This window comes from Cibotium barometz, chromosome 57 (genome assembly GCF_041138505.1).
Source record: "Cibotium barometz isolate CiBa-2024 chromosome 57, ASM4113850v1, whole genome shotgun sequence".
NCBI lineage: Eukaryota > Viridiplantae > Streptophyta > Polypodiopsida > Cyatheales > Cibotiaceae > Cibotium > Cibotium barometz.
The window spans coordinates 13,283,721-13,306,327 of record NC_141102.1 but is presented as its reverse complement, the minus strand read 5'-3'; the positions used below and the strand labels follow the sequence as shown (position 1 = coordinate 13,306,327).

General features: G+C 47.4%; 1 protein-coding gene across 2 annotated transcripts in view; it reads right to left on the bottom strand.

Annotated features, from left to right (window-relative positions):
- Positions 1–22,607, bottom strand: part of LOC147606448 (uncharacterized) — a 62,011-nt gene that overhangs the window by 29,707 nt on the left and 9,697 nt on the right. For both annotated transcript variants that reach the window (XM_086792109.1, XM_086792110.1), the window contains exon 2: positions 13,780–13,838. In XM_086792109.1, coding sequence (XP_086648235.1) covers positions 13,780–13,838 — 59 coding nt within the window. The remainder of the gene's footprint in view (positions 1–13,779; positions 13,839–22,607) is intronic.

Here is a 22,607-nt window from a genome sequence, read left to right as displayed (position 1 = left end):
TATAGGTCCTCAGCCCCCATGCCTTATTTGTATCATTCCTCGGGATCTTCTTGTGTATATAGAGCCGAGTTACACGCCTACATCTGTCTCTCTCTTGTGCTGTTTTTCTGCCTGCGTTTTTGCTTTTGCTCTTGTGTTCCCAGATCTGGTCATCATCTCCGCTGCGTATTCTGACAGTGTGGCCGTGGTACCCATGTGTGGGCATGCCCAGGTGTGAAGGGGCACATATCAGCAAGGGCCGAGGACTCTATACATGGCTGGTAGGTGCGTGGTGTGTGTAAAAAAGCACACGTGGTGCTTTTTGTCAAAAAAAAAACAGGTCGATTTGGAGCTTTTTGGGTGGGCGCATATCTGAGATGCTTTTTTTGGCATCAAGTATGCTTTTTTAGGTGTTTGGTCACTTATGCACACAGAATTCTGAAGTTGACCAGAATTTGTGCCTTTTAACACCCTGAACTGCTTGCTTTGATCTCTCTTTTGTGCATCACCTCTGCTCTCGACTGTTTAGACAAGTTTACACTACCACCTCAAACCTTTACTCTCTTTACATGGATACCTTGGTTTCATCTATGGAGGTGTCTGGACCTTTGTCAGCCTCTCCTGCAACAACTCAACTTGGAGTAACTACAATATCTATTGCTCCTACGCATGGTGGTGATACAGTTCAACCCAATATACCACAAGTGTTCCCTCAAGATATGTGGGACAACCCATACCCGCTTTACAAACAGGTGTGGATCCCAATTTTTTGCATGCTTTTTCACAGTTTGCTACTCCGTATTCTTAGTATACGGGTTATGTACAACCTCCTCTACCTTCAACACAACCTTCTCCTATTCCTCAACCTCCTACATCTCCACGAGTGGATACTTTGTATACCACTATGCTTGATCTACAACGACAACTCACGGAGCTACGCTCCCAGGCACCCCAAGCTTCAGCTAGTAATCCTCCTCTGCAAGTGCCTTTTCATCCGGAATCGTTTTCCGGTGAGAAGAAAGAGTGCGAGGAGCTTTACTTGGATAGCTAGCTTGCGAAGTGGACCGCCTTTTTTAATCTATACAGATACACTGATGCTCAAATTATGCTTCAGCATAAGGCATTTGCCTGGTGGAAGGACCTTCGTGAAAAGCCGACAACATGGGCTGATTTTCAGCAAGTGTTTAAGCAACAGTTTGTCAACTTTCATAAGTTGTTCAAATTGGAGATGGGAAAGAAGAGCCTGGACAACTATTCCCAGGAGTTCAAAGACTTGGTGAACCGTTGTAAGGCCCTTGAGGAGCCTCATGTGTTGGTGTATATGCTTTATTTATTCGGACTACCTCCAAATTATCAGAATGAGGTTCTACGGAACCGTATTCATTCTTTGGACGACATCTACCGCTATGCCAAGAATTTTGACGACACCCTTGCTGTCAGAAGAGGTGGTGAGCTTGCACGCAAGAACCAAAAATCCTCTAAAGACAAGAAACGAGGTAGTGTTGCAGCATCCCAGGATGGTCAATCGTCACAGCGCAATCCCAAAAAGTGCTCGAGAGGCAAGAAAAGATCCGCTCCGCAAACCGAAGAACAATTAGCGAAGGCAAAGAAAGATAACTTGTACTTCGAGTGCAACCAGCCCGGTCATCACTATCAAGATTGTCCGAAGAAGAAGTCTTCAGGGGGTAAGACCTCGGTACATATTACGGAACTACAAGGTAACTTTTTGATCTCTTCTGTTGAAATTCATCTTGGCCTCAAGTAGTTGCCGTGGATGTCAGATAAGTGAATTTGCCTTCGGTCCGCATGATCTCCTCCGAGTTGAGGGATCTGTAGGCAGTCAAAAGGTGCGGATTCTATTTGTCTTCACGTTTGGTACAGACACTCCGGCTACCCACGGAGGCAAGTGATCATCAATGGGGTCAACCTTGCTTGGGGTGCACATGTGGAAGTGTGGGATTGAACTGTACCTAGATTGGAGGTCCAGATTCAGGACTACCGGGAGGCTTTGGACTTCCATATCATGAACCTTGACAAGGTGGATATGATTTTGGAAATGTCCTGGTTTTTTGACAAGAGCAAGACGATAATGTTAGATTATCGGACTCATAAGCTCTCGTTTGTTCATGACGGTGAACTCTATGTAATCCGGGGTGATGCCCCCCGTGGATTTTCTGATGTAAACTCGACTCAGGCTTTGGCGGAGGCTTTGGCCGAGGATATATATGAATCACTTTTTGATCCAAATTCTGTGTCTTTTTGTTGTTTCTATGATCTTTTCAATTCTGAAATTTTGTTAAGATCATCTACTTTAGAGTGTAATTCTATCTCAAGCAATAGTTGTACTAAAGAACAACAAATTTTGGATGATATTTCAAAGGAGTTTAGTGATGTATTTCCTAACGAGTTACCAGATGGTCCCCCACCCGAGCGGGGTGTTGACCATGAGATTGAGCTATTGCCTGGTAGCCATCCTGTCTCCCAGCAACCTTATCGGTTTAGCTAGAGAGAAGAGGACGAGATTGCTCGGCAACTGCAAGAGTATCTTAATAAAGGTTTTGTTCAATCTAGTAAGTCTCCATGGGGTGCTCCCGTTCTTCAATCACGGAAGAAAGATGGTAGTATGCGCTTCTGTGTGGATTACAAAGGCTTGAACAAGCTCACTGTCAAGAACAAGTATCCTTTACCGAGGATGGATGACTTGGTGGATCATCTTCAGGGTGCTAAGTATTTCACCAAGATTGATCTACGGTCAAGCTATCATCAAATAAGGATTAAACCTGAGGACGTGCCTAAGACTGCGTTTCGGACGCACTATGGCCACTATGAGTTGTAGTCTTACCTTTCAGGTTCACTAATGCTCCTACTACTTTCCAGCAGATGATGAACGATTTATTTCATCCATATCTGAAAAAGTGGATTGTTGTCTTCTTGGATGACATACTAATTTATAGTAGGTCATTGGAAGAACACATACAACATCTCAAAGTCGTCTTAAAGATTCTCAAACGAGAGAAGCTGTATGCAAAGGAGTCAAAATGTGATTTCTTTAAGCAGGAACTCTTGTATCTTGGTCATGTCATTACCGTTGATGGTGTGAAGATTGATCCGGAAGGTCCTTGAATAGCCTATTCCAAGGACAATTAGGCAAGTGAAATCTTTTTTGGGATTCACTAGCCTTTTCAAGAAGTTCATCGAGGCTTATGCCAAGATTGCTGCCTCTTTGAATGAACTTTTAAAGGGGGTGAGAAGCAAGAAAGGCGCTAAGTCCTCCGGTGGTTTGGAGTGACAAGTTGGACCAGTGTTTTAGAGCACTAAAGGAGCTTGTTACCTCGGTGCCTATATTGCGGATTGTCGATCCCAGTAAACCTTTTGTGGTTGAAACAGATGCCAGTGATTATGCAATAGGTGCTGCCCTATTCCAGGATGGGAGGCCCATAGCATTTGAAAGTAGAAAGCTTTCAGATGCACAGATGAGGTACCCTACCCAGAAAAGGAGCTTCTGGCAATTGTCCATGCGTTGAAGATCTAGAGACACTATTTGTATGGGTCTCGATTTGTAGTCTAGACAGATCACCATTCGTTGAAGTATATTTGTGATCAGCCTGACCTGAGGGGTCAGAAGGCCAGATGGGTGAGGTTGGCCAAATGGGTTGACCTCACGCAGGAATTTGACTTTGAGATCCGTTACCGTAGGGGAACAACCAATCGGGTTGCTGATGCCCTTAGTAAGATCCCCGAGGTTAATGCTCTCTCTTTTACTGAGATAACGACTGACTTTTATCTATCTCGCAAAGGGCGTTGCCAACAAGATTCCCGTTTTGGTCGAATCTGGCAATTGGTCCAAGCCGGAAGCAGCCTACGAGATCCGAGTGTTCCAAACACTCCGATGAGTGCTGCTGAGAGAAAGATATTGGGAAAGTATTCCATTAGAGATGGATTATTGTTTAAGGGTGGCAAGGTTTGTGTGCCCAGTGATCTGGACGTCCAAACTTTGATATTGCATGAGGGCCATGATGCACCTAGTGCAGGGCACCCAGGCATATACATAGAACCTTAGACTTGGTTGGCCGACATTTTTACTGGCTGCGCATGAAGTCCTTTGTCGAGGATTATGTGCAGAAGTGTTCCCATTGCCAGCTTAACAAAGCTGAAAGGCTTAGAGCTGGTGGATTGTTACATCCTTTGCAAATTCCTGAGAACAAATGGTAAAGTATCTCGATGGATTTTGTAGTTGGATTACCTTGGACTAATAGGGGCCATGACTCAATCTAGGTTATTGTAGACCAATTGACGAAGATGGCAAGATTTATCCCTACTAAGTCGACAGTGAAGAGTCACAAGTTGGCTCAGCTCTTTGTGGAGCAGTTATCCAAGCTTTATGGACTGCCTGAGGAGATTGTCAATGACAAGGATCCCAAATTCACTACACAATTTTGGCAATCCATATTTTCCAAATTGGAAACACGCTTGAGTATGTCATCTTCAGATCATCCTGAGTCGAATGGTTGGACAAAGAGGACTAACCAGACTATGGAGGATGTGTTGAGGGCATGGCGTGTGTCTCTAAGAGACAGTCTGAGTGGGAAAGGTACCTCCCATAGATTGAGTTTGCTTATAATGGCAGTAAGCATGCGGCTACTAGTTATAGCCCATTCATGCTTATGTATGGTTATCAACCAAAATCACATATAGACGTTGGGTTAAGGGGAGTCAAATTGCAATTCGCAGTGGACTTCTTGCAAGATATGCAAGACATGCTGAAAATTGCAAGGGAAAGCGTAAAGAGTGCTCAAGATCGCGCTCAGTTTTACACCAACCAACAACGAACTCCTAGAGCCTTACAAGAGGGCATGTGGGTGTATCTTAAAGTCCCAAAGGACTCTAAAACGATGAGAACTGGTAAGTTTTACAAGCTGTCTTCTCGATGTTGTGGTCCTTATCAGATCACAGAGAAGATTAGTGAGGTAGCTTATCGGTTAGCACTTCCTTCTAGAATCAAGATTCACCATGTTTTTCACATCAATCGTTTAAAGGAACGTCTGGGTGAAGGTGATGAGATTGTCCCAGTGGAGGAGATCCCTAACCTCGAAGATATGACTAGGTATATTCCCTTAGAGCCCGAGTTGGTTCTGGATCAACGTACAAAACGGTCTCGGAATACCGTTTATTCAGAGTACTTGATCAAGTGGAAGGGACGGTCCCAGGTCGAGGCTGCATGGGAGTCAGTGCGTAGCTTGAAGAGTCGATTCCCCGAATTCATTGTTGAGGACATCAATGGTTCATAAGGGGGGAAGTATACTCGGGTTGGGTTAACCATAACCCAGAGTTAGGCATCTTACGTGAGGGGATTAGTAGCTTTTATGAGACATGTGCTATATTTGGCTCCTGGTTTATAGGAGGCCTATATAAGTCACTTTATGGGTAAATTTTGGGAGAGAGCTCCTCAGACCTAGACTCGAGGCCTTGAGACTAGTCCGTGCTTTGGGACGCCAAGGACTTTGCACGTGGAGCCATGTCTTGGATGCTACTGTCCCCCTTGCTCGGGGGTGAAAGAAAGTGAAGCAAATATAAAACACAGATGTAGGCCCAGGTACAAGACCTGTAAATGCTGGAAATTGATGTTTATTGCTGAAATCTGAGCACGAGTGAAGCCCGTAGGTGCTGTACAATGGTGAGAAGCAGTAGCAGCTGCTAATGACCTCAACTGAATGCTGAATAATGAGATGAATTGGCAGAAAGGGAGCCAGCCCTTATATACTCCCCCAAGATGCTCGTCGGCCAGCTGTATAGCAGGCCGACAACATGGCAGTAGCATAAAATGCTACATAAAATGCCTAAAAATACCCAAAAATGGTAGAAAAATGCTGAATAATCTCTGCTAAGATATGCTAATGCAGGGCCTCAGAAATGGCCAATACAAGCATGAAAAAGGTGATGTAGACCCTCTAGAGATGATATAATCCAACACCTCCTCTTCAGCACCAAAGGGGCGGTCTAATACCAGCATGCTGAAGTAACACCTCCACAGTAGCTCTCGGAAGTGGTTTGGTGAAGAGATCAGCCACATTGTCCTTGGTAGAACAGTAGGCCAGTCGAAGAAGGCCCAACTCGATCCAGTCGCGTACAAAATGATAATGCACTTCAATATGCTTGGATCGTCCCCGTATCACAAGATTTTGTGCTAGAGCAATAACACTCTGAGAATCCGAGAAAATAGTAACCGGGGAATCGTCGGCACAGCACAAATGCTCCAGAATCTGATGAATCCAAAGTGCCTCGGTAGAGGAGAGAAGGTAGGATTTATACTCAGCCTCCGTGGAAGAAGCAGAAGCAGAAGCAATCCTCTGCTTTTGAGACTTCCAAGAAACCAATTCAGAACCAAGCATGAAGCAATATCCAGATGTAGACCTCCGAGTATCAATACAGCCTGCCCAATCAGAATCTGTGAAGCCAACCAAATCAGCACCACAAGAGTAGGTAATGCCATAATCTGAAGTACCTCAAAGATAACGAGGAACTCTCAAAGCTGCCTGCCAATGTGACCTTCGAGCGACTGATGAGAACTGGCTAAGGACACTCATAGCATAGGAGATGTCTGGACGGGTGTTGGCAAGGTAAAGCAATGAGCCAACAATCTGCCGGTACTCTGTGGAATCCACCAAGGGTGTATCATCCTCCTTGGATAACTTGGCATTGGGATCCATGGGACAAGAGAGATGTACAAAATCTGACAACCCATAAAGTGTGAGCAGCTTCCTCACATACTTCTGTTGAGAAATGAAGATACAGTCATCTTTCTGCCAAACCTCCAGCCCAAGAAAATAATGTAGAAGGCCAAGATCAGTCATCTTAAATGTCTCTGAAAGCTTGGACTGAACCTGTGTGACCAACCCAGTATCTGCGCCAGAAGGAATGAGGTCATCAACATACAAAACAATGACACAAATATCTCCATCAGAAAGAAGCACATAGAGAGTATTGGGGGAAAGGGAGCCAGCCCTTATATACTCCCCCAAGATGCTAGTCGGCCAGCTGTAGCAGGCCGACAGCATGGCAATAGCATAAAATGCTACATAAAATGCCTAAAAATACCCAAAAAATGGTAGAAAAATGTTGAATAATCTCTACTAAGATGTGCTAATGCAGGGCCTCAAAAATGGCCACTACAAGCATGAAAAAGGTGATGTAGACCCTCTGGAGATGATATAATCCAACAGGGTGTGAGCCTGAATGGCTCTATGGTTGGGCGGTGAGCTTGATGCTATGTCCTTTTGTTTCCATGTTTATGCTTAATCGTAGGGTTTATCTGGTCGGCGCTTTACATGGCCCGTGTTCCAGATGGATGTCAAATCCGCTTTTCTGAGTGGAGATTTAGAGGAGGAAGTTTATGTTGAGCAGCCTCCTAGTTTTGTGATTCAAAAACAAGACACCCACGTGTATCTTCTGAAGAAGGCACTTTATGGTCTCAAACAAGCACCCCGTGCCTGGTATCACAAGATTGATGCCTTCTTGTTATCTCTTGGCTTTGAGAGGGCATATGCATACAGCAATCTCTATGTGCTTCTTTCTGAGGGGGATATTTGTGTCATTGTTTTGTCTGTTGATGACCTCATCTTTTTTTGCTTAGATACTGAGTTGGTCACACAGGTTTAGTCCAAGCTTTTAAAGACATTTGAGATGACTGATCTTGGCCTTCTTCATTGTTCTCTTGGGCTGGAGGGTTGGCAAAAAGATGATTGTATCTTCATTTCTTAGCAAAAGTATGTGAAGAAGCTACTCTCAGTTTATGGGTTGTCAGACTGTACACCTCTCTCTTGTCCCATGGATCCCAATGCCAAGTTATCCAAGGAGGATGATACCCCCTTGGTGGATTCCACAGGGTACTGGTAGATTGTTGGCTCATTGCTGTACCTTGCCAACACCCATCCAAATATCTCCTATGCTATAAGTGTTCTCAACCAGTTCTCAACAACCGCTCGAAGGTCTCATTGGCAGGTAGCCTTGAGAGTTCTTCGTTATCTTCGAGGTACTTCAGATTATGGCATCACCTATTCCAGTGATGCTGATTTGGTTGGTTTCACAGATTCTAATTGGGCAGGCTGCATTGATACTCGGAGGTCTATATCTGGATATTGCTTCATGCTTGGTACTGGATTGGTTTCTTGGAAGTCTCAGATGCAGAGGACTGCTTCTTCCATCGAGACTGAGTACAAATCCTACCTTCTCTCCTCGACTGAGGCACTTTGGATTCATTAGATTCTGGAGCATTTGTACTGTGCCGACACTTCCCCAAGTGTCCCCAAAAACCAAATTTATTTCACATACTATAATTAGGGGTGTAGATCCACACACTTATAAGTGACCGGACACATTATAAGTTATTCACATTGGGAAGGACCAATTTAATACACATGGCAGCCAATAGATGGACACTAGACAAGATTTGGACCAATCCCTTGTAGGCGCGCCCTTCTAGACCAGAAAACCACACGTCTGGGCTATTTTCAGCCGTGGAACTCTATTACGGGGGTGGAACTCTATTAAAGGGGGGAACTCCAGTTTTGGAGAGGCGCCTCCTTTCTAGTGCATAGGAGGAGCTGGTCGACTGGTTCTACAACTCTATTAAAGGGGGGGAACTCCACTTTTGGAGAGGCGCTTGCTTTCTAGTGCATAGGAGGAGCTGGTCGACTGGTTCTACAACTTCCTACACTCATCAACCTCTATGGACCACGCCGGAATTCAACCAGGGGTGTGGCCAAGGTTAGTCGACTTCAAATGGTGGATGTTGGGCGACTGTTTACATCCCTAAGAAGCTTCTGGTCAGTGCATCTAGAGGTAGGGAAGTGCTGGCCGATTAGTGGGAGAGACATCCTCTATTGATCGGAGACCATCTGGCTTGTGAACTGCTCCTGGTTGACTTCCCTTGTGGCTTCTGAGAGCTGATCGACTTGCTCTGTGAGCTAGATAGGAGGAAGATGAAGATGCAGGACTGTCCCAGGCTGATGTGAGAGTGCTATGGGCTGTCCATGGTTGTCCTACATGTGCTTAATGCTGGAAATGCTCTTTGGTGCTGAAGATTGTGTAATATGCGGAAGCTTCGGAGAAGGATCAGTACTTCAAAACTCAGAAATCAGCACTCTTTTCGCGACGGAATTAACGCACAAACTGAAAGGAGATGTGCAGAAAAATAGAGAGAGAAGGGGGAGATGGAGAGGACACAGTATTGGGTCCCAATTACCCTCTGTAGGGCCCCCACCACGAATGGTGTATTTGCTTTATTAGAATGATGTAAATCTGAAAACAAATACAGAAAACTTGACCTTTTCTTGGCTGGAAAATCCTGCCCTTGACCTTCAGAAGTCCACCCCTTTGCTTGACAATCTCCTTGGCTTGACTGGCCCTTGATTGGCTTGAGCACTTGGTGAAAACTGAGATGAATGATGGGATTATGGCCTCCACTATTTATACTCCTCCTGAGGAGCAGTCGGCCAGCTGAAAAAACAAGCTATGTCCCACGACTGGTGAAATTCAGCAATAAATGCTGAATTAAATCCCAAAAAATACTACCTTTTTTTCTTAACAGGCTGAAAGTGATGCGCCTACTTCTGATTGGCTGGACACCACTTTTGTCCACAATCCCAAGGCTGGGCAGCCTGTATGGGCTGCCCCATACATGCCCTACAGCCATATAAAGGCTGTAATCTCGTGGAGATTGCCTTATCTGTGCCCTAGGGCTGTCCTACAGCCCCTCCATGGCTGGTGGGTTCAGCTTGGGCCTTCCTGGCCCTCATGGGGGTGGTTCTACACCATTCCCATGCCCACACTCAGATCCGGGGTAGCCCTATGGGCTGGCCCCTTGTCCTAAACATAATCTACTCAGTGATCTGGCATCCGGTACCATACCAGATACACAGAACCACTAACATCATTCTAGAGGGAGACTCACAGCGCGGACTAGCACTGTTTCATGTGCAGGACAGTGCACACCTGACCTCGGACGACTGAGATGGATCCTTGGCTGACTCGTCCCAGACTGGGCTCACATGGGACCAGTTCACCATCCCAGGTCCTGCACCTTCTGTACAGAAATGTCTACGTGGCATCCAAGTGCGGGATGCACCTGACAGATTGATATCAAAATTCAGCATATGTTTTCTTTTGTTTTCATATTGTACTAGAAGAAATAGGTGCTGGCCAGTGGAGAATCCTTGGGCACCCGCAAAGTTGTATTTGGAAACAAACTCCTTTTTGGTAATCTAACCATAAAGGGAGAGGGGGGGGGGGGGGGGGGGGAGGGGAGGGGCGCGTTCAGTCTCTTCTAGCCCCTAGTGTGGTGTACTGTGCAGAGCTAACATCTTTCTTTTATCTGGCATGCTTATGACATAAGATTTCCGTGTTACAACTGCCCTTCCGTTACAACTTTGGAGGTGTTACTTCAGCATGTTGGTATTGGACCGCCCCTCTGGCACTGAAGAGGAGGTGTTGGAAAATATATCATCTCCATAGGGTCTACATATACCTTTTCATGCTTGTGCTGGTCATTTTTACGAGGCCTTGTATTAACATATTTACCAGACATTACTTAGGATTTTTCCAGCATTTTATGAGCCTTTTTTAGGCTATTTTGGCATATTTATGCTCCACGGCTACTGTCGGCCAGCTCATATGAGGGATATATCAGGGAGCACACCCTTCTCCTCGTTTTTCATCTCATTCTTGCATATCTGCTGGAGGTCATTGGCTGTTGCAACAGTCTCTTATGCTTGTAAGCACCTACGGGCATCCTCGTGCTCATTTTCAGCAATAATCAACTATTCTCAGCCTTCTACAGTTTGTGCTTTTACCTACAACCTGTGTTTGCTCTTTCTTTTAGCGCAGTTCAAAACAAGATTAGAGAAACCAATAAAAAGGGAGCAAGCAAGCTCACCACCCCACCAAAGATCAATACTTCGATCCACCCCCAAGCCAGGGGCTAAGGTTCCACTCCACAAATACATGCCATCAGCACCGGCATCCCATACCACGAGTGCCTACCCACAGGAGCCCTCAACAAGCCTATCTGTAATCTAACATGTCCAAGGCAAGAGAAAAAACTCTAGTCCACGCACAGACCCATCAAAAGTGCATTGAACGACTGACAACACAATAATAACCCAAGGCATCACTTATATAGTGACACTTGAGCCTACTATACCTTAGCCCTTTGCATCTATCTGCTTCTCCTAAGCCCAAGTTCCCCTAACCCTACTAGATTAGGTCCACTAATCCTAGGATTAGCTCCAAGTACATAACATAATGTCATGAAGATAATTCTAAGAGGATAGCCTTAGAGCTACTACAAACTCCTCCACCCCATCGGATGGGGAAAGCCCTTGCTAAAGAAGATCTTGTGGACGTGATCTTCCAGTTAGGAAGCATCCAATGTCAGGCTAAGAAGAGTGGAGTAGGACTCTTAAGTTCCTCTTGGATTTTCAAGCCCAGAAATACACTTTTGTATTTTTTGTTTTCATTCACTTTTGTATTTAGAAATTTGATGGATAGTTTGCCACCCTAGTGCGTTCCTTGGGGATCCGACCTCCCAAGTTTGAGTATCGAACGAGAGGCCGTATCTCCATTTAGTGAAACAATCAACGCATTGCTTCACCATGTAAAACATTGACATCAGATGCCTAAGAACTAAGTTGTTGGATCCATCCACCCACGGGGAGAGAAATCCGTTGTAGGAGGTTATCCACGAAGAGCGTGAACAATGTGGGGAACAGAATCCCAGCCACAAATGCTAAGGAAGAAATTTCACTCTTAAGGTTTTCCACCACTTTCCTCACACAAAGGTCAATGGCAAAGAGAAGCTCATGGTACCCCTTGGGCATGCCAAGGAAGCAGACTTTCACTAGGAATCTGACCTCTATCAAGTTTTGGCAAGTATTGGATGGCACACCATATCTACATTTAGTGTTACATTTTCTTTAATTACATGCTGACAAAGCATGGGACACGCAAGTAACGCGTGGGAAACCTATGGCGGCATACAATGCACATCACCACTTATGAGATCAAGTGTGAAGTTCAAAGAGACCCATGCGGGAGTACTAGAAGCGACACACGAGGTGCGTGAGTGTATGTGACTGGTAAGGTACACTCCATGTCCGACGTCGCGTGCACACTATTGTACAAGGGTACCACGTGGACATTCTGCGTAGTCAGTACACTTAGGACACCTCTTCTGATGGGCCAAGAGCATGTTGTGACCCCTAGTCCACCGACTTGTCACCAGGTACCATCTAGGCCAGTTAGGGTAAGTCACGTCGTGCCCATGGCACAAGGTCAATGTAACCCTCTTTGCAAGATGTAATGTTGTACAAGGCCTAATGGACACTTATTAGACCAATGGGCAGGGTGTCTAGACAGCCAAGTCAAGTGTAAGTCATTGTCCAAGTTCTTGGCAATTGTGTCAACCCATGTGTGAATTCCGGAGTGGCTCCCGCATTCTCTTTGAAGCAATATATCAAGCAAATACACCACCCAGCGGTGGGGACCCTTGAGAGGGTTAGTTAGGACCCAATCTTGCGTCCTTGCATATTCTCTCAACCGTCATCTCCAAATTCAGTTTTCAACATTGTCTTTGCATCGTTTTTTATCATTGAACACTTCCACATAAGGTATCAGAGCTTTGGCTTTTATAAGTTGATGATTTTCTGAGTGCACACCCCTAGTTCCGGAGTGGTTCCCATCTCTTGAAACGTGGTTGGTATACTAGCCTTTTATAAGTTGATGATTTTTTTTTTTTTTTGCAAGTTGGGTTCTGAGTGCACACCCCTAGTTCCGGAGTGGTTCCCATCTCTTGAAACGTGGTTGGTATACTAGCCTTTTGGGAAATGACTCTTAGAGCCTCCATACCTCATAGTGGATGGTTTACTTGCGTTCAAGCACGAACACCAACACCCCCACTATGAATCACTTGGAAGAGCAATCTGAAGTGCAGAAGGGGCAGCAAGAGTCCCCCGTTTCTCCAACCCAAGCCTCTACTCCAAACCCTACATCTTCCATCGAATCCCTTTTGGCTATGATGCAGCAATTTTTGCAAAATCATCAGGCCTTTATGCTAAAATCAGAAAATGATGTTTCAATAAACGCTTCAATCCTTTCTTCCTACGTTGCAAGCAAGAGCATCCACACCTTAGGAGGATCCAGAAGAGAGACAGCACCAACCTACCATGGAGATGGAGGAGAGATTGTGAGCCTCCCTCACAGCCGACCGTCAACGAGAGCTTGAGAGCCAAAGCAAAAGAACGACATCGCCAAGAGTGGGACGACCATCTTAGCACCATGGCAAGATCAACGACAACAAGAGTTCAAAGCCTTGCTTCTCACCATACAGCCAGCTCCCTAACCATCGCCATCAAGTCCACCAGCACTTCCAAAGAAAATCCAATTTATCAAGAATGATGGTAAGTTGGATGCTAACGTCACCCAGCCATGGACTTTTCTCTCTCAGCTCTTTGTTGCAACTCAAGGCTCAAGTCTTCAATGATCTTGGCTGAGTTTCCGCCTCAACATTTTGTGCCTCAACATGCTGTTACTTTGACCATATTTGTTTTAACTTCTTCTACCTCTAGTCTTTGAAGTAAACACACACTCAATCAATTCATTAGCATCCATAAATGTTGCTCTTCCTCTAGATAAAGCTTGCATACCTTGTGATACCTTAAATGATATCAAAGAGAACCTTTTTAACAATAAACTTTCTAATCAATAAACATAAAGACATTCACGGGATTGTACACCTGCGAAACATACCTCAGAGGAAAGGTGTAACTTGAGGGATCTAATTGTATCATGGAAAGTAAAACTATAACCTGCACCAACAAAAACCATTTCAGGTCACGTGAAATAAGGCACAGACGAAGCACAAATGAACAGATACTGAATCGGACCTTTTAACATTTGTGATCAGCACTCATGCCTCGGATCAAGGCCTATTTTTAGTTAATCGCTGGTTTTTAAGTCTTTGCATATTTTTGATGAGTACCTCTCTCTCTCTCTCTCTCTCTCTCTCTCTCTCTCTAGAGAGAGAGAAAGAAAGAAAGAAAGAAAGATATATTAACGTCTACGAGAGGCCAAAGTCGACCTATGAGACAAAAAATAATACAACTGTGTTCTTCCAGTCATCGGAAGAAAAGAAACAAAAGAAAAAGTGTGCATGTGTCTGGATACAACTGTCAATCATCATGGATCGGTGGAGCCCATATACAAACAATATAAGGGGGGTGGGGATGTGGATGGAGTGCTAAGGCAAGATGCATCTCTATATGCTGAAGGGGTAGTACAAGCATGCTATGCAGATCTATGTCTAACTCCATCCAGTGCCATAAGAGGGATATAAGATATCATACATCGCCGATGCTGAGGCTGTGAATGGCATGAACATGTACCCTGAGTCTGAATGAAAGCGAGCTAGCCTCTCCTGTGTCTCCATCTGGTGTCTCATTCGGATAGCTGCTATCTCTCGGTGACGGAGTCGGGGTGCTCTATGTCCAGTCTGTCTAGGTCTCCTCCTGGCTCTCAATTCCTCTGCTCTCTGTGCGGTCACCCCACGCGGTACATCAGCTGGCACTGGCATAGCTCTCTGGAAGAAATCTGTGAGCTGGGACTGTCTCCCACCCCTAGTGGGAGCGGGTGTCTGGAGGAGTCTCTCTCGAGAACTATGAAGCTCTAGTAGTAGTCTGCCAAGCTGTCGCTGGTCCGAGGCCTCCATCAACTGATGTAGTGAAGAGTGCTCCTCAAACAATCCTGCATATCTATCTCTGACCCCCTGGTGGGCTCTACATCTACATACAAAGTGATCCTCAGTCTCCACCTCCTCGCGGCACAATCTGCATATCCGCTCAGCTCTAGGAACCCGTGCCGCTCTCCCAACCTCTATCTCTAGCTGATGTGATGAGACTCGTAGCTGTCCAATAGCAACGCGAGAGCTGTGTGGCATGTATACATCCATGTACCGCGGTCGATGTATAAACCCATCCCCTAAGATGCTCTAAAGTGGTCTCTGTAGTACAGCATCTTCGGTGGTAGTGGGCTCTCTGGTGCTGTCCATGTCTCCTGTATGTAGTGCTGCCATATGTCCTGTCTCATCACTCTGTTCCTCTCATTGAGAGAGAGGTAACCCCGTGGAGCAGACTGATCATACTGAAAAGGTGGCAACCGCTCAAGGTCTATACCATGATGTGAGAACCACTGTAGCATCTGTGCATACCAAGATCCAGTGTGTCCAGCCTCGGCCAGCTGTCTGGATGCCTCAAAAGCTCGGCGGGATAATCTCTCCATGGGCATCTCCCTCATCCTGTATATAAAGGAGATCGTCTGGAACAATGCCTCCACTGCCATAGGTGGTGCAGCAAACTCCGCTCGAACAATGTCGTGCGGGACGGATGGTTTGCTGCGTATCATCCTCGAGAGCATCAAGATCTGTGGTCTCTCCAGCTGTACCCATGTGGAGGCTCCAAGCCCTGGTGCCCAAACCGCTGCTGCATACATCAAGGCTGGTGTCACTAATGTATCAAAGAGCCACCCCTTCGTGCGGGGTTCCTGAAAATGTGCCTGATAACACTGACGCTCAAGGCCAGCAAGAGCTGCATACCCCCGGGTCACTCTGTCTTGGACTGCTTGAGCCATGGAGAAGCATCCAGCTGAGCTAGTAAATGTGATGCCAAGGTAAACATAAGAGCTCACCACCTCGACCCGCCCTCCTGCTAATGTGAGAGTAGTGTGGCTCCTGACTGCGGGTGAAGTGTGGAAGATCATAACCTTGGTTTTCCCAAGGTTCACTGTGAGCCCTGCTGTGCGCAGAAGTCATCAAGAGCCACAAGGTGTCTTTGAAGCCCAACCTGCGTATCGGATACCAAGATGATGTCATCAGCATAAAGCATAACATGGACAGTAATACCTGATAGCTCAACCCCAGAGCCTCCTCCCTGTGTGATGTAGCCGACCGCCTCATCAATATAGAGCCCAAAGAGCGTGGGGGAGAGCGGGCACCCCTGCTTCACACCAATGGTGCTAGCAACTGTGTCGGACAAGCCTCCTGGGCATCGGACTCTCCCAAAGACCTGCTCATATAGCCTGTATATGCCCCACATCATGTCTGAAGGTATGCCTAGTGTCTGTAGTCGCCGAAAGAGGCGCTCTCTGGGCACAGTATCAAATGCCTTGCGGAAATCCACAAAGCAACAATAGAGCCGTTGCCTCCGTGCCTTGGCCTGATCAATCAGGCACCTCAATGTAAAAATGTGGTCGATGGTCGAGAAGGCTCGACGGAAGCCTGCCTGGCCTGCTGCTCTCAATCTCCCAACCTCTGCATGAGTGCTCAGCTCTGCCTCCAAAACTGCCCCGTATAGTTTGGCCAATATATGGCCAATCATGATGGTCCTGTAGTTCCCGGGGTCTAGTACATCTCCCGCTTTATGGATCGGCACAATAGTGTGCATCGTCCACTCAGCCGGAAACCCCTCTGACAGAGCTCTGTTGAAGAGATGAGCAAGAAATGGTGCCAATGTATCAATAGCATAGATAAGATGCTCTCCCTGTAATCCTGTATGATCTGTCGCCCGTCCATGTTGGAGTCGGCATATGGCCCTCCTAACCATAGGTGGGGTGAAGAAGGTGGAGACTGTGGGGCATGGCTCTGTGGGCTGTGGTATAGGGGGCTGTGCACGCACATCATAAAGTCTCTCTGCATGTCTACCAGGTCTGAGGATCGGCAATAGGTGTGGGAGGACGGGGCTCTCTGAGTCTCCTCCAAGCAGCAGCAGCATCTCTGCTCATGAGCATGTGATGTGTGTCCCAGTACTGAGCCTCCTCATAAGCTCGCCGCTTACGACGGGTGAGAGTATGCATCCTCCTGCCTGCCTGCCTCCGGGTGATCTCCCCGCGAGCCCTCTGCACTCGGAGACTGCGGTAAAGGTTTCTGCACTCATCATCATACCATCGGTTCTGGGGCATGCTCCCAGATGTAGGTGGCCGTCCTGTCTGTATGTGGTATGGGAAACTCCTCGCGGCTGCGGAGTGAAGTACATGTGAGAGCTGGGAGGTGAGCATGGCCATGGGTGCCGATGGATCTAAGGCCAATAGTTGATCATGAACATGATAGTCGTACACCTCGGCTAGATCCTGAGTGAAGTGAAAAATAGTGCGTGGTGGCTGTATGATGGGTGGGTGGGTCTCCAATAAGCTCCTGAAAGTGAGGGATAGGTATGTATGATCCGCCCCAATGGGGCATGGTGGTACGGTGAAGTGAGACACCATATCTGCTGCCTCCCGGGATCCCATCACATAATCCACTGTACTACTGCCGCCTCCCACTGGAAAGCAAGTCAACACACCTGAATCTGGCCACTGAGTCATCCCATTATAAATAACGAGATGGTGTCGGGCCCCAAGCTCCAACAGATGTTGCCCATATCCAATGCTGTCAGCTCCTCCATCAGCGGAGATCCGAGTGGTCCCTGTATCCTCTGTAGCTAGCGGCTCTAGTCTCAGGGGATCCTCAAAGTCATAGATCTCGCACTGTCTGCTCCGAGTCCGTGCATTGAAGTCCCCCATCAAGAAGACTTCTCCCAGTGTCGAATAGTGTAAGATCTCCTCAGATAAGACAGAGTATGGAGACTCACTAGCCTCTCCTCCACCCGGCTCCTCGGTGGTGGCAAACCACGACCCCTTCGGAGGAAAGTAGCAAAGGGCGATATAAATCCATCTCGTCGCCGAGAGGCGTAAGCTAATCCACATGTATCTCGCCTCCGAGTCTCGTGCTACGACTCGAACATGCTCACGTAACCCATGCCTGAAAAGCACTGCAATACCTCCTAAACCTCGGGAGGTGGCCTGTCTCATCCCCTGTCGGTGAGCTGACTCCCACTGATAACCCTCAACCCGTGGTAAGCCCCTCTCCGGGCTCTCATGTGTCTCTGTCAACAAGATGATATCCCGGCCCTCCATCACCTCCTCAAGTCTCCCTGGATGTGTCCATAGGACTCCATTACAGTTCCAGATTGCTATGTGTATCTCTTTGTCCTCATGTTGTTTCCTCCGTGTCTCATAGGCCAGATGGCGCTATTCGACCCTCTTCCCATCAATGTAGATGTGACCATCCCTATAATGTGTCTTCTTCCCTTCTTTGCGTGCCGCCTTGATCTTCGGCATGCATAATCTTCTATGCTCCAGATGCATCCATGTGAGGTCATCATCGAAGTAGATGGGGTCCCCTGGCAAGCTCCTCGAGATAGCCCGTCTTCTCATAAAGCTCATCCTACTCTCCTCGTCCGGGAACTGTAGCACTAAGGCCTTGCCTTTGGTGGAGTCCTTTGGGGTTGTCCTCCATACTCTAGTGAATGGGAGCGGCTCATCCTCCTTTAGTCCTAGCTTGGTACATAGGTTCCGCCCGTCAATCTCGGGCGTGGAGGTAGTGCTCTCTGGTATCCCTGTGACTCGGATGTTCAGGCGCCGGATCCGTCGCATCTTCTCTTCATCAAGAGTAGACTGCATCATGTGTACATCTTCTTGTACCTCCTTAGACAAAAAATAATACAACTGTGTTCTTCCGGTCATCGGAAGAAAAGAAACAAAAGAAAAAGTGTGCATGTGTCTGGATACAACTGTGAATCATCATGGATCGGTGGAGCCCATATACAAACAATATAAGGGGGGTGGGGATGTGGATGGAGTGCTAAGGCAAGATGCATCTCTATATGCTGAAGGGGTAGTACAAGCATGCTATGCAGATCTATGTCTAACTCCATCCAGTGCCATAAGAGGGATATAAGATATCATACATCGCCGATGCTGAGGCTGTGAATGGCATGAACATGTACCCTGAGTCTAAATGAAAGCGAGCTAGCCTCTCCTGTGTCTCCATCTGGTGCCTCATTCGGATAGCTGCTATCTCTCGGTGACGGAGTCGGGGTGCTCTATGTCTAGTCTGTCTAGGTCTCCTCCTGGCTCTCAATTCCTCTGCTCTCTGTGCGGTCACCCCACGTGCTACATCAGCTGGCACTGGCATAGATCTCTAGAAGAAATCTGTGAGCTGAGACTGTCTCCCACCCCTAGTGGGAGCGGGTGTCCGGAGGAGTCTCTCTCGAGAACTATGAAGCTCTAGTAGTAGTCTGCCAAGCTGTCGCTGGTCCGAGGCCTCCATCAACTGATGTAGTGAAGAGTGCTCCTCAAACAATCCTGCATATCTATCTCTGACCCCCTGGTGGGCTCTACATCTACATACAAAGTGATCCTCAGTCTCCACCTCCTCGCGGCACAATCTGCATATCCGCTCAGCTCTAGGAACCCGTGCCGCTCTCCCAGCCTCTATCTCTAGCTGATGTGATGAGACTCGTAGCTGTCCAATAGCAACGCGAGAGCTGTGTGGCATGTATACATCCATGTACCGCGGTCGATGTATAAACCCATCCCCTGAGATGCTCATAAAGTGGTCTCTGTAGTACAGCATCTTCGGTGGTAGTGGGCTCTCTGGTGCTGTCCATGTCTCCTGTATGTAGTGCTGCCATATGTCCTGTCTCATCACTCTGTTCCTCTCATTGAGAGAGAGGTAACCCCGTGGAGCAGACTGATCATACTGAAAAGGTGGCAACCGCTCAAGGTCTATACCATGATGTGAGAACCACTGTAGCATTTGTGCATACCAAGATCCAGTGTGTCCAGCCTCGGCCAGCTGTCTGGATGCCTCAAAAGCTCGGCGGGATAATCTCTCCATGGGCATCTCCCTCATCCTGTATATAAAGGAGATCGTCTGGAACAATGCCTCCACTGCCATAGGTGGTGCAGCAAACTCCGCTCGAACAATGTCGTGCGGGACGGATGGTTTGCTGCGTATCATCCTCGAGAGCATCAAGATCTGTGGTCTCTCCAGCTGTACCCATGTGGAGGCTCCAAGCCCTGGTGCCCAAACCGCTGCTGCATACATCAAGGCTGGTGTCACTAATGTATCAAAGAGCCACCCCTTCGTGCGGGGTTCCTGAAAATGTGCCTGATAACACTGACGCTCAAGGCCAACAAGAGCTACATACCCCCGGGTCACTCTGTCTCGGACTGCTTGAGCCATGGAGAAGCATCCAGCTGAGCTAGTAAATGTGATGCCAAGGTAAACATAAGAGCTCACCACCTCGACCCGCCCTCCTGCTAATGTGAGAGTAGTGTGGCTCTTGACTGCGGGTGAAGTGTGGAAGATCATAACCTTGGTTTTCCCAAGGTTCACTGTGAGCCCTGCTGTGCGCAGAAGTCATCAAGAGCCACAAGGTGTCTTTGAAGCCCAACCTGCGTATCGGATACCAAGATGATGTCATCAGCATAAAGCATAACATGGACAGTAATACCTGATAGCTCAACCCCAGAGCCTCCTCCCTGTGTGATGTAGCCGACCGCCTCATCAATATAGAGCCCAAAGAGCGTGGGGGAGAGCGGGCACCCCTGCTTCACACCAATGGTGCTAGCAACTGTGTCGGACAAGCCTCCTGGGCATCGGACTCTCCCAAAGACCTGCTCATATAGCCTGTATATGCCCCACATCATGTCTGAAGGTATGCCTAGTGTCTGTAGTCGCCGAAAGAGGCGCTCTCTGGGCACAGTATCAAATGCCTTGCGGAAATCCACAAAGCAACAATAGAGCCGTTGCCTCCGTGCCTTGGCCTAATCAATCAGGCACCTCAATGTAAAAATGTGGTCGATGGTCGAGAAGGCTCGACGGAAGCCTGCCTGGCCTGCTGCTCTCAATCTCCCAACCTCTGCATGAGTGCTCAGCTCTGCCTCCAAAACTGCCCCGTATAGTTTGGCCAATATATGGCCAATCATGATGGTCCTGTAGTTCCCGGGGTCTAGTACATCTCCCGCTTTATGGATCGGCACAATAGTGTGCATCGTCCACTCAGCCGGAAACCCCTCTGACACAGCTCTGTTGAAGAGATGAGCAAGAAATGGTGCCAATGTATCAATAGCATAGATGAGATGCTCTCCCTGTAATCCTGTATGATCTGTCGCCCGTCCATGTTGGAGTCGGCATATGGCCCTCCTAACCATAGGTGGGGTGAAGAAGGTGGAGACTGTGGGGCATGGCTCTGTGGGCTGTGGTATAGGGGGCTGTGCAGGCACATCATAAAGTCTCTCTGCATATGTCTGCCAGGTCTGAGGATCGGCAATAGGTGTGAGAGAGAGAGAGAGAGAGATCGACTGTCTCCCCCTGTTTCAGTATAGCCTAGATCCCCCCTACCTTGATCTCTCATGACAGGAGATCAACCGGATGATCCGGTTAGATCTACTTGGGCTACACGTACACCAGACATGGGTGTCTCCGTCAGAGATTGGTAAGAAGTGTGAGTTCTTCAGAGATCACTTCTAGAGACTCTCCAAGGATGGATTCTTTGAGATCTCAAGATACATTCAGATACACGTCACATGCTATGCATATCACGTTCGTCCAGCTCAGGGTATCCTCCCACCGCCTCAAAGTAGAGACTGGCAGAGCTGAGAATATCCCACATGAGGAGAGGACATGCACAGTATGAACCACAGGAGCAGTAGAGGATGAGGCCCATTATATGTTCAGTTGCCCGGCTTACTACGAGATACGGGGGAGATTCAACTGCCTCTTCTGAGAGGGATTCGGACCACTCACACGCATGATACAGTTTGAGGATCAGAGGTGCTTGGGCATGTACTCTTCCAAGGCTTATCAATAGGCAAGGCTTGGCTATGACCAGTGTGCCTATGAGCCAAGCCTTGCCTAATATGGACACTAAACTGGACTTTTCGTCAGTTTATTATCCCCAAATGGCTGGGCAAAGTGAGGCTCCACATTCAGCCCTGCTGGATCTCTTCAAATACTATGTTGCAAATCAAAAAACAGGTTGGTGAAAGAGTGCACAGAGCGGAAGCAAAGGGGCACTAGTGTGTGCTGAATAGAGAGTGCAAGAGAGAGAGAGAGAGATATGGAGCAACTATGCTGAATATACTGAAGCAAAACAGTCCCAAGCAAGAGGCACAGATAGTCTCATAAGTGAGGGAGCAAAATATGTACAAGACTGAATGATAGTGAGAGGCCAGCCCCACCTATTTATAGGTGGGTAGTGCTGGCCGACTGGGGCTGAATATGCTGGCCAACTGGAGCATATGAGCTGGCTGACTGGTAAAATACCAAATAGACTCGGAAAAATCCCAGAAAAATATGGAAAAAAGGGGTGGCCAGCCCACAATCAAGGGCCATACAAAAGGGACCAAAAGGACACCAGAAATGGGCAGAAACTGGGGATGAATGTGCTAACACCCCCTCTCAGCACCAGATGCTGAACATACTCCGAGAAGCCGAAGAAGTCGTCCGCTGTCAAAGACAAAAGAATGCAACAACAACAAGTACCAAGAATGCTCAACAAGCAATCTTCACAGCAACTCAGCTACAATAGCAACAGAACAAGCTGCCAGGTACACTCCTTCTCTAGAAGAGAACAACCATGTAGGTTGCGTTGTGCTGCTCCAAATATCGGTGCTAAACCCAAATGTAAACAGAGTGTCACAAGAATCCCTAGAAGCCTGTAGCTCCAAGAAGATAATACCCTCAAAAGAAAGAGTCCATC